Source organism: Zalophus californianus, chromosome 4 (genome assembly GCF_009762305.2).
Source record: "Zalophus californianus isolate mZalCal1 chromosome 4, mZalCal1.pri.v2, whole genome shotgun sequence".
Taxonomy (NCBI): Eukaryota; Metazoa; Chordata; class Mammalia; order Carnivora; family Otariidae; genus Zalophus; species Zalophus californianus.
The window spans coordinates 15,909,080-15,922,181 of record NC_045598.1 but is presented as its reverse complement, the minus strand read 5'-3'; the positions used below and the strand labels follow the sequence as shown (position 1 = coordinate 15,922,181).

Sequence of the window (13,102 nt, the reverse complement as noted above, 5' to 3'; positions counted from 1 at the left end):
GACTCACTGGAGATCTTTGTAAGTAATCAAAGCTGGCCCTTTGTCTTTAATTTTGACTTTTAGGGAACTCATGGACTCTGTTTTCCCAAATGAAAACTCAGTTTGAGGTGGTTTGGTTTTGTCTTAATTTTTGCAACTTCAAAATCAGTAGCAATTCAATTCTAGTGTACTTCATCTTGAAATTTGTTTAAAAATAGCTTACTTTCTTGAAATACATAATAATGTGACAAATAGCTCATAATATGGATCGGGGTGGGGAAATCAAATACGTTTTAATTGACATCAGTATCCTCTTGGATGAAGAAAAGTTCACTGGTTGAAACTGGCTTATAAAAGTGTGGTTATAGCTGATGAGGTTAATCTCTAACTTAGAACTCAGTCAGACGTTTCATTCATTCAGTTCCACATGTATATCACATATTGGTGAAAAGTGTTTATGAAAATCGTTTATGAAATAAACATAATAGGGAATGAGGTTATGTGATTTGCGAGCTGGCGTGGAGCATATCTTTGTAGTTAACAATCATGGGTGTCCTGATCAGAGTTCTGCTGTGCTGTCAAGCAAGACACTTCTCTCTGTGGATGCCTCTTTTGTAGAATGTGGTTAATAATACCAGCCGATCTCATAGGGCACTGTGCCGACTCGTCCCTGTCATGCACAGCTCCTTGAACCAGAAGAGGGGTAGTTAAATGGAGCTTTGTGTTGAGGTCCTCAAACGTTTCCCCTGAACAGTGATGCTTCTGATTCTGCTAACATTGGACAGGGTTTGCATTGTCTTTTGAGGAAAATGAATGTATCACTTAGTCAAAAAGCTGTAAAAATACATAGACTCTTTCCTTTCCTTTCTTCCTCAGAGCCCTATGAATTTGTCTCTCTCGAGTGGCTGCAGAAGTGGTTGGATGAATCGACACCCACCAAGCCTATTGATAATCACGCTTGCCTGTGTTCCCATGACAAGCTTCATCCTGACAAGATTTCAATTATGAAGAGAATATCTGAATATGCAGCCGACATTTTCTATAGTCGATACGGGGGAGGACCAAGACTAACTGGTAATTCAGGGGGTTCTTCTCTGAGTACGAAGGAATTCATTAAGTCCTCACCCTATGGTCTCTGTGATCATCTGACCCAGACTCTGCCAGCCAGTCCAAATGTTCTGTATGCTTTGCAGAAAGAAAGGAGTTGCTCAGTAAAGAAGTTATGTAGCGTTATACATCACTTTTCATTGAGTTTCCATGTTGTTTTCCTCCCAGAGGAGACAACTCTCTTCTTTTGAGAAAACCATCTGGTAGTATTTTGTTAGTTTGTTCAGTGCTCTTCCAAGTATTCGAACCTTGGTCTGGTTGATTGCACGTCTACTGTAGATTGTTAACTTAGCTTATGAATAGAAGCTGCTCAATTCTACTTTGAATACAGAGCTATATATACTGACGTAGTATCCATAGTCTGTTTGGTGCTGGTTGTCTCTCCTCAAAATATTTTTCGTTTTAATGGCAACATAAGCCCCACCTCCAATCTATAGGTGAGTGTGCTAAAACAAAATTGTGTGATCACCCTCCCTCCCTCTTCCTAAATTAAAGTGCTGTTTTCTGAATGTGTAGAACTTACTGCATAAAAACTGGCATTTAACTGCCTGATCCAGGCCTTCTCTTGTACACATCTGGAGTTTTGCTTTCTAAATTTGTTTTTGATTCATGATCAATGAACTAAGCAGTGATTAGATCTTTCAAAGAATCACATTTCATAGGATTCCTACAACTGTGAGTTTTAAATCAGCCCTTGGTGGTTCTCCCCCATGCCCCCGACAGTGTTCTGTGCTTTGAAGTGTTCCAATATTTAATATTCACGTGAAGCTCTCAATTAACATTATATTTATAGTTGTCAGATATGTTGTCTCCCCCCACCTTAGAGCCTCAATTGTTTAACTCTAGTCTTGTAAAATATGCATCTAAACCTTGTAGAATAAAGTCCTTGAGGGCATAGGCTGTCTTTAGCATATTATGACATTTCATCTCTCATTGTTCTTTCTTTATGCAGATACCAATTTTGCTGTCTTGAGATCTGTATCAACTTAAATAATTTAGGATATATGCCAGTTTTCCCTATTGTCAAAACTTGTGACTTTGCTTTACAATTCTGTGAAGTCCTGACACTTTGCTCACAAGTAATCTGTGCTTGAATGAAATTCATTTGCTCTCCTCTCTCACCTCTAGTGAAAGCCCTGTGTAAGGAGTGTGTGGTAGAACGCTGTCGTGTGTTGCGTCTGAAGAGCCAACTAAATGAAGATTATAAAACTGTTAATAATCTGCTAAAGGCGACGGTAAAGGGGTATGTTACACAGCTTATACTGTTGATGATAAACCAAAATAGTTGTAAGAGGTAATAACCAAACGGCTTGTAATCTATAGACAATAGGAGTTAGGGTTTTTTGAAGAAAGAAGGGCAATGACGTGCACATCAGGGATGTTAGATTTTTGCAGTGATTGCCATTGTGGTCAGGATGAACAAAGCCAAGTCACCCAGGCTTTGCTACTCTGTATTCCATCCATCAGAAAAGTAGAAGCAGAGGTGCGGGTCTGAGGTCCGACCAGACCAAGGCAGCATGGTAGTATGTGTTCAGGTATGGGGGTGTCCCCTCTAGAGAGGCTGAAGTGCATTAACAGAGGGTACCCAAGCGCCACTCCCTAGTGGACCTCTGGACCTGGGAACCTGTAAACTCCAATGGCATTTATTATGGAGCTTATTATATCTGGGTTTAACTTCTGTTACATATTTTCCAAATAAAGATTAACCTAGTTCACTGTTTTTGGTCATTCTGCAAACAGCCTCAGGACTCCTTAAATGTGTGTTTGTATATAGACATGGATGTATATATGTGAGGACCCGTATGTGTGCTTGAAGGCACAGCTATATGTCTTTGGGAGCAGTAGTCAAGGGAAAGTAGCTCATATGTAACTGAGGAAGCAGGATAAGATTTGGGATGGAAACAGAATCTGAAATAACTGCATTTCAGTAGTGAAGAGTGAAAATGGCCAAAACGTGGGAATGGGTTAAAAATTGTATGGACAGTAGCAGATTTTGAATGTAATTCATTTTTAGTTCATGACCTTTACACAGAAAGAAGGGGAGGGGGCCATTAGGAAATGCCACTTGTGTGATTTCACATGGTCTCTGTTCTACAGCAATGATGGATTTTGGGTGGGGAAGTCCTCCCTACGCAGTTGGCGCCAGCTCGCTCTTGAACAGTTAGATGAACCAGATGGTGACGTAGACCAAAGCAATGGGAAAATGAACGGCAACACCTTGAACAAAGGTAATGTGAAAAGTCTGTGCGTCGGTGGTCGTGGACGGTACCACAGAATTCCCATCCATGCAATTTCATAGGCCATTTTTATTAAACCGAAGCTCTCAAGTGTCTCAGAACAAATAAAAGATTAAGTGTTTTTTTTTTTTTAAAGATTTTATTTTATTTGTCAGAGAGAGAGTGCGCGAGTGTGTACAAGCAAGGGGATCGGCAGGCAGAGGGAGAAGCGGACTCCCTGCCGAGCAAGGGCCCAATGCAGGACTTGATCCCAGGACCCTGGGATCATGACCTGAGCTGAAGGCAGCCGCCCAACCAACTGAGCCACCCAGGCGTCCCAAGATTGTTAAGATACTGAAATTGAGCAAGGGCTCAGCAGCTCACATGAGGAATTCTGTGTGCCCTGGCATCCTTTTTGCTCCTGGTCTCTCCAACTAATCATGTGCAAAATTCTTTTTAATTTTGCTCCAGACTAAAATTTTTAAGAAAGGTGAGTCTGGTGCCAGTCACATAGTATATTGGCAGCTCAGTATGTTTGGTTTTATAGATTATCTGCCACATTTACAGGCTGCCTTTGGCAAGTAAAATGAGCTTGTACTACTGTGTTTTTTATCCAAGAGAGAAAGCAGCTTATGAATAGCATTTTGCTTATAAATTCTTCTGAGTTTTCTGAAGCTGTGCTTTCAAGTAGGAAATTATGTTAATATAGGTCAACCACTAAATTGAATTTTATAATCAGTGTTTTATAAGATACAAGGGGAATTAAGGCTCTAAAATTATTTGTAGGTTTAAAATGGAAGCTAGTGGTTTGATCAGTCTATTCAGGCACAATGAGTGACCCTGAAGCGGTTGTTTCACTTAGTTTTCTTATCCCAAATATTAGGATCTACATACATAGATTTTTAAAAATTATCCTTATAATATTCTTAAACTTTTTACTGAAATATTCTGAATTTTCTTGGTGTGGCTCATCCCGTATCACTACCTTTTAACTTTTTTGTATGTTTTTTTATTTTAATAAATGGACTGATTATTTTTTTGAAGGATAGTTAACACACGGTGTTAACATTACTATCAGGTGTACAACACAGTAATTCAACAGCTCTTTAACTTTTTTTTTTTTTTTTTAAGATTTTACTTATTTATTTGACAGAGACAGCGAGAGAAGGAACACAAGCAGGGGGAGTGGCAGAGGGAGAAGCAAGTTTCCTGTTGAGCAGGGAGCCCGATGCGGGGCTCTATCTCAGGACCCTGCGACCATGACCTGACCCGAAGGCAGATGCTTAATGACTGAGCCACCCAGGCGCACCAGCTCTTAACTTTTTAAGAAAATAAAAACCCCAGGGACGCCTGGGTGGCTTAGTCGTTGAGCGTCTGCCTTCGGCTCAGGTCATGGTCCCAGGGTCCTAGGATCGAGCTCCACATCGGGCTCCCTGCTCTGCGGGAAGACTGCTTCTCCATCTCCCTCTGCCTGCTGCTCTGCCTGCTTGTGTTCTCTCTCTCTATGTCAAATAAATAAATAAAATCTTAAAAAGAAAGAAAGAAAGAAAATAAAAACCCCAAAGCCACTATTTGTTTAAGCTATGATTTTTAACATTTTCAAATTTGAAGAGTTTTCCCCCCCCATGGTTAGAAAAAAAAATCTTGCTCTGCTGTACAATTCATGAACTTAACCTTAGTTTCAATGTTATTGTCCTGTCATTTAAAAACCATATTTTAAGTAGCATCATGTGACCCAGTGTGTTAAATATTTACTTGGTGCTCTTTTAAACTTACGTGTTAGTGGTCCTTTTTTTTTTTTTTTTTTTTAAAGCTTCTAAGTAATCTCAACACCCAATCAAAAAACTCCCGAGATCGAGTTACACACTCCACCAACTGAGCCAGCCAGGCACCCCAGTGATTCTTCCTTTTAAAAGTAAAGTCAGATGCCATAATAGAACGTATCTTGATTTTGGCCTAGCTTAAAAATAGTTTTCATGTTGGTTTGAGAGTAAAATGCTTCTCTTCTCCCCCTTCCTCCATTCAGAGATTTTAAGAGCTTGAAGCAGTGCAGAAAGTACACAGTAAAATCTGCAAGCCGTTACACCAGATATAAATTGCTATAAATAGGGTTTTGTTTTTTATTTTAATAATGGCACTCCTGTAGATCCAGTTGTGCATTTTCTTCTCTTAGAATACATGGTTCCTTGAAGGGGGGGGGAAATCGGAGGGGGAGACAAACCATGAGAGACGATGGACTCTGAAAAACAAACTGAGGGTTCTAGAGGGGAGGGGGGTGGGGGGATGGGTTAGCCTGGTGATGGGTATTAAGGAGGGCACGTTCTGCGTGGAGCACTGGGTGTTATACGCAAACAATCATGGAACACTACATCAAAAACTAATGATGTAATGTATGGTGATTAACAATAAAAAATGTAAAGGAAAAAAAAGAATACATGGTTCTTTTTATTTAGTGGCTGCATTTCGTTGTATGGATGTATGTAACTGAGTCTTTTCCAGTTTTGCGCTATCAGTATATAAGAACAGATAAAGTGAGTGTCGTTATGTATGCTTGTACCTACCTGTTTGCATAAATTCCCAGAAATTGTTGGATCAGAGAATCACACCCACTTATAATTGCCATGTACTGACACGTATTGGTAAATTTTCTCCAGAAAGCATATGGGGGCTTATTTTTCCATGCTTTTGTCCACATGAAGAGTATGCTTTTCACATCAGCTTCTACTAGTCTCATACATGAAAAATGATTTAGCAGTGTCAGGGCTTTGCCTTTCAAAATTATTGAGATCGACCATGGTCCTTTATTGGAGAAGTTAGTTGTATTTGTGTATGTGACAGAGAGAGTGTCCTTCATATGCCCAGTTTTCTACTGAGCTTTTTAATGTGATTAATAAATATTCTTTAAATGTCTTATGTACTTAAACTAAAACCCATGGATAACTATTTTAATCTCCTTAGACTTCAGACTTTTTATCTGACCTGGTACACACAACTACAGATTCATGGTGACACAACGTAGACAGATAGGAAAAGTGGGTATTGGAAGAGAAATGTTAACGGGAAAGGCTCAGTTCTTAATATATATTTTGATGTTAAAGGTTAAGTCCTTATTTCTCATTAGTCTTTTCTGAAGCTTTCTGTTTAACCCCTAAAAGAATAGGTGGGTGAAAATGACATGACATGTAGATGATTAACTTCGTTTATGATCCTGTGTTCTGAATAGCTTGACGAGAATTAATGGAAGGATATGTATTTTTCAATTTGAAAAAAGGAACATTTTCTTGCATAATCTAAACCTTGAAAAAGTAAAACTGCCATTCAGATAATTTTCTTTCCTTTTAAGGGAAAGAAATATAACACTTCCTAACAGTAGCAGGTAGGAATCACTTGGGTCTAATTTTTAGAATGTTTTAAGTTTTTTTTGTTGAAAATTGTGCACAGTCGTATCTCTGCTACTTTAAACTTCAACTGTAATAGCTAGAGTGGTTATTATCTGTATTTCTTTTGATTAGATGAATCAAAAGAAGAAAGAAAAGAAGAGGAGGAGGAATTAAATTTTAATGAAGACATTCTTTGTCCACATGGTAAGCTGGAAGCATACCTCTTCCGTTGCTAGTCTGACATTAGCGTATCATAAATGTGTTGTTCGTGTTTTGCCGCATTTCTTAGGGATTAGGCCCTGACACGGCAGCCAGGGTGGAGTAACAGGCTTTCTAACCTGTGGTTGATTGTTAATGTTTCTGTTCTCTTACCCCCGTCCTTGAAAAAATTTTATTTATTTGTCAGAGAGAGAGAGACAGAGCACAAGCAGGGGGAGAGGCAGGCAGAGGGAGAAGAAGGCTCCCCGTTGAGCAAGGAGCCCGACATGGGACTCCATCCCAGGACCCTGGGATCATGACCAGAGCCGAAGGCAGATGCCCAACTGGCTGAGCCACCCAGGCGCTCCTGTTCTTTTATCCTTTTTAATGGTTAGCTTCTTACTGCCTGTTTTCATACCAGTGTCTCTCATATCCTTTCTTTCCTTGCAAAAAATTAAAAAAAAAATACAAAATAGGATTTTCCCATATTTAGAGAAGAAACTTTTTTGCCACTTGTCACATTGAAGGACTGACTTTAAAAGGAAGAATTTCAGTTATGTCCCATGACTGTGAGTCTATGTTCTACTTGAACATTTTCAGAACAGTGTTTATACATTTCTTAATATTATCAGGGCTATTTCTTGTTTAATTTCATATTCATTTACTGACCAGCTGCTGTGTGCTATGTACTCTTGATAATTTACAGGTTTTCATTAATTCTATGTATCTGCTTACGTATTGCTTATTTGTCCTAGGGAGTGCTCACTTCTAATAAGTAACTTTCTGCAAGGGACTTGTTGTAGATGAGACATGGTTTTCCATTCTGTTAGCACTGTGAAAGTCAAACAGGCATCTGCTTCTCAAATCCACGTACTGCATCAGTCAGTGTCCCCGTCCCCGACTGTGTTCGGTTCTTATTAGTTCATTATGAACCAGTGCATGGTATCTCAACACCTACCCTCATGCACAGTAGTCCTCAAGGACTCTTGATATAAAAGGACACTAGTGATAACAGCTGTCACCGGAGTGGTATTTGTAGGCTGGTCTTTTGGATATTGTCGCATTGTGCTTTAGCTGACTAGTTGAAGGACTGCGCTTACTTGTTTACTGGCCATATAGTTGGGAGGGGGAATCATCTTGGGGTGTGGATTTGGGTCTGTGTGGGTACCAAGCCCATTTGTCCTTCCTGTTCCATCACCCTGCCTCCCAGTTGGCCCCGCTTACACTGCAGTACACAGGAGGAGCACAAAGCAGGGAAGACAAGACCTCGCATGTGGTTGACAGATATCTCGAGTAGGTAGAAGAAGGTGAAGTGAATTTTCTCATGATGCTTTCATACCAGCTTTTGTCTTTTTTTTTTTTTTAAGGTTTTATTTATTTATTTGACAAAGTAATAGAAGCACAAGTAGACAGAGAGGCAGGCAGGCAGAGAGAGAGGGAGAAGCAGGCTCTCCGCTGAGCAGGGAGCCTGATGCAGGACTCAATCCCAGGACCCTGGGATCATGACCTGAGCCGAAGGCAGACGCTTAACTGACTGAGCCACCCAGGCGCCCCCATACCAGTTTTCCTTTCCCTTAACCAACATAGCATGGATGTAGACAGTGGGGTACGTCCCTTCCTGTTGAGAGTTGAGGCGTCTGCAGCACAGTGCTGACCTTCCAGCTTAGTGCCCCCCAGCTGTTTGAAACGGTGTCAGAACTCAGCCTGTCATCTTACCCCTTAACTCACAGACTTTTGCTCTGTCTTCCCACCTCTTGACTCATCTTGTCATTTCAGGATTACAGTTGTGACAAAAAGCATGGCAGAGCTGAATATGATTTCAGGACTTGTGCTGCACTCCTCAGCTGAAAATTTGAGCACAAGAGCTGGTTTTTAGATCTTTAGCTTGATCTCAGCTCAGTGGTTTTATATTATCTTGTATTTTATTTTATTATTATTTTTTACATAAGTTGTACACTCACCAAGGGGCTTGAACCCACGACCCTGAGATCCAGAGTCGCGTGCTCCACCCACTGAGCCAGCCAGGCACCCTTACTTTATCTAGTAGTTTAAAAGGATGGTTCTCAATGACTGTTTTTGTGGACCTCACTTTCCAGTGTACTAGGTTGGGACCAAGGTTTTCAGGTGCAGAAACCCACTTCACTCATTAGGTTTATATTAAAACTCATTCCTGAACTGGGGTGGTGGTGGTAATAGCACTAATTAGTAATAAGAGGGTGATGGACATGAACTGAATGTTTACCCTGTGTCCAGTGGTTTTATAAGTATATAAATATTAACTCATTTAATCTCTACAACAACCCTGAGTGGTCAGTATTACTGTCACATCCATCATACTGATGAGCGAGTAAACTGAGGCACAAAGAGGTGGGAATTATCTGCTGAAAGTCACTGCACTTGATGGGTATTTTTGCAGAGACTAGGTGTATAATTGTCTGGAAATTACTTTCGTCAAAAACTGGGAGGAATTGCTCGCTTTTAGCATACCGTTTGTCCAAAACCAAAAGGTTACATTTTTTTCTTGCATTTCTGGCAGCTTGTAAGATTTTTGTCCCCAGCATTGTGACATCTCAACTCAACCTGCCTTGGTGCGGGCCTGCCCTCCTCTATTGTGCAAGATGCTCTCTGGATGCCATGTGTGTGGCCGAGTCTCGTGACAACGAGCTTTGCTATTAGGGGGCCCTGGCTGGGCTGTTGCTGTGGGGAGTTCCTGCAGTCCATGTCTGCTCTTGGACTACTCAGATTTTTCCATAAGCATCTTCCACTTTGCTGCTTGGAAAGTGCAGACTGAGCTGTCAGCGCTCTGGGGTCATGAGAAACAAGAGAATTTGGGAGTCTCTGGCTTCTGTGTGGAAACATTAACCCCATCTCAGCTCATGACCACATTTATCCGTGCACTCTGCAGGGGCCTGAGGCTGCAAGTTGCCAGAGAAGCCTGTGGCATTCTGTGGGTAGAGGGGCTGTTACCTATAGGGCATAGGGAAAGGGACTGAAAATTTTACTGCCTCCTAAGTATAGACTTTTGGTCTATTCTCCTGTTTTTTAATGCCATCTGAACTTCTGTGTGCTCCCAATTCCTGGGTCACTGGGGTGCAGTTCTGCAATGTGGTAAATCTGGTTACTTCCTGACTTTTGCCAATTTAAAATTCATTTCTCTTGTGTCTCATCTTATTTCCTTTTAAGCTTCAAAAAGTTTTGTTGGCATTGTTTCCTCTGTGTTCTCTTTATCCATCATTATGATTTAATACTTTTTTTTTTTTTTTAAACCCCTTTACTCTGGGGGCGCCTAGGTGGCTCAGTCAGTGAAGCAAGTGTCCAACTCTTGATTTTGGCTCAGGTCATGATCTCAGGGTTGTGAGATCAAGCCCCATGTTGGGCTCCGCACGCAGTGGGGATTCTCCTTAGAGAGCTCACTCTGCCCTTCACCCCACCGCATCCTCGCACTCTCTCTCTCTCTCTCTCTCTCTCTCTCTCTCTCTCTCTCTCTAAGATAAATAAATCTTAAAAAATTTTTTTTAAAATCCCTTTACTCCGGTTTAATGTTATTTAGTAGTCACTGAAAGTCCAGTTTGGAAATTTCATTTTTATCTGGATGACCTTATTTTGAATTTGCATATTTTTACTATAAAATCCCAATATATCTATAAAGCCCTGTATATATTTAATATATCAGATTTATGTGAATTAATCACCAGCCTATATTCCATTAGGAGATTTACTACTGCCATAGAGTTCGGTATTTATTGCAGGTACTATTTATGTATCAGGCTTTCTTACCCAGTTCATTTTGTATTCATTTAAAAATGTGGATAACCTTCCTATAACCTTTCTTTTTTTTTTTAATAAAATTCATTTATTTATTTGAGAGAGACAGCGCCTGCTTGCTAATGAGCTGGGGAGGGGCAGAGAGAAGCAGACTCCCCCAGCTGAGCCAGGGACCACCCCCCCATCCCCAGTGTGGGGCTGGATCCCAGGACCCTGAGATCATGACCTGAGCTGAAATCAAGAGATGGTCACTTAACTGACTGAGCCATCCAGGTGCCCCTAAACTTTTCTTATTACACAATTTGCTTGGCAATTTGGCAGTTTTTTGTTCTGTTTTTATAAGTTCTTCAGATGCTCTGTAGCCCCAAGTTATTATAGTTTGAACTAGATTTTGTGGGTGAGGGTGTGTATGCACAATCTAAACTCATCGTTTACTAGATTTTTGTGTTTACCCAAAGAATCCTTGGGTATTAGGTTATCCAGTGTGTTTGTTGAATTTGATCTCTCATGGCTAATTTGATCTTCTGTTGGGAGATGTTGCTCCAGGATGAATTTCATTGATTGGCTTTTTCTTTTCAAATTTAGGAAAGTGATACTTATTACAGGATACAAGTCTAAAAATTCATATACCACAAGTAAAAGTTAGTGATTGTAAGGTCGTAAACAAGATTCAGATATGTTCAGTCATGGCGGTTATTAAAAGGATAGGACACTTAACTTTAGGAACATGATATGAGAAGTACAGGGGAGGACTTTATTAAATGAAACTGCAGTGAAATGATTTATTAAAATAGTCTTCTGACTTCAGAAATAAATTTAGGATGTTTTTATACACATCCAGCATTACGACAAGTCATTAAGTAGAAATGCCCTTCCATCAGAACAAGGGCAACACGTCCCCAGTGACAGGAAATCCATTAAAGTGTGTGTGTGTGTGTGTTTGTGTTAGTTTCCTTTGTTCACGTACCTTTTCTGAACCACGTATGTACAGGTACAGCACATACATAGTCTTCAGTCCTTTTGGGAGAATCACTTTAAAATTATAATTGCCTTGGAGTTCTTTTAAATCAGATTGTGGAAATCTGCTGTCATCTTTTTTATGGCTGCATTATATTTCACCACTAAATTAGAATCTGATAATCCAATTAACCTTAAAAAAAAAAGTTGCCAGGTTGTCTGAGGATAGACTTACTGGAGTAGGTCTTCATGACCTCAGGAAATTTAAGTCAACAGCCTACTCAGAAAGAAAGTTAATTTTTACAGTGTGACCTATTTTCTCTGATAATAAGTTTTCTAAAGCAATCTTTTCTTGCAGTATTCAAAGCTCAGTAAGAGGAGGTAAGACGATGCATTTTGAGGTGTTAGAAATTTGGGGGTTTGGATGAGACAGACCTGAGGTCATATTCCAGCTTCATTATAAACAACCTACAGTGGTGACTGGGTATATCAAGTTCACTGATTCTCAGTTTATTTTGTAGAATCCGTAAAGCAAAAAATGATGTTATAGTACTTTGAAAAGTCACTGGCTTTATTTTTCTTAATTACGGGGGTAGAAACAAATGTATGGCTTTGAAAACTTAAAGATGGTTTTTTGGGTAATGACTGCACCTAATTAACATAAGTGCAGTTCACTAATTTATCGACTGGGGGCAGCCAAAACAACAAGACGTAGAAGCAGAAAGGGAGCGAGGGGTAGAGAAAGCAGACAGGACCCCTGAAAACCGTATGTGGGCAAGCAAGCAGTAAGCTGATGTTGGGCGCTTGAGATTGGGAGCTGCTGCCGCCGGGGCATTTCTGGGACCCAAGAAGAGGAAGGGGGTTGGTGCTGACTAGTATTCTCCTCTGGGATTTTTTTTTTTTTAAGATTTATTTTATCTTATTTATTCATTTTTTTTTTAAGATTTATTTATTTCACAAAGAATAAGCAGGCATGCAGGGGTGGGCAGTGTGGGCAGAGGAAGAGAGGATCTCCCACAGACTCCCCACTGAGCGAAGAGCCTGACTCGGAACTCGATCCCATGACCCATGAGGTCATGACCCAAGCCAAAACTAAAAGTTGGAGGTTTAACTGACTGAGCCACCTGGGCGCCCTGTCTTGTGTGATTTTCAGTGGTCCCTGTGCATTGGGGTGACGGCAGTAGAAAGCAAGCCAGTTGGATTTTGACTAGAGATGGTTTTCTGATTGAACAGAGCTTGCTTTATTAAACTTTGAGTTGGTAACATGAGAATGGTTCTGGTAAGATTGGACCCAATCTTGAAAATACTGTTTCTCAGGGGGGAGAAAAGAAACCTGTAGGCAAGTGTGGCATTTGAGTGTGAATGGGGGTGCATTGCTCTTGAACACCCTCCACTGGCAGTTGGTAACCACGATCCCCAGAAGCTCCTTTCATTGCTTCCTTCACTGGCAGGAAGAAAGATGGGAAGTGCCTGACTCTCGTCTCATACATTTGTTTTTTT

General features: G+C 40.5%; 1 protein-coding gene across 3 annotated transcripts in view; it reads left to right on the top strand.

Annotated features, from left to right (window-relative positions):
* Positions 1-13,102, top strand: part of USP48 (ubiquitin specific peptidase 48) — a 93,102-nt gene that overhangs the window by 51,936 nt on the left and 28,064 nt on the right. For all 3 annotated transcript variants that reach the window (XM_027608261.2, XM_027608270.2, XM_027608252.2), the window contains 4 exons: positions 856-1,053; positions 2,215-2,329; positions 3,184-3,314; positions 6,815-6,886. In XM_027608261.2, the coding sequence (XP_027464062.1) occupies positions 856-1,053; positions 2,215-2,329; positions 3,184-3,314; positions 6,815-6,886 (516 nt within the window). The remainder of the gene's footprint in view (positions 1-855; positions 1,054-2,214; positions 2,330-3,183; positions 3,315-6,814; positions 6,887-13,102) is intronic.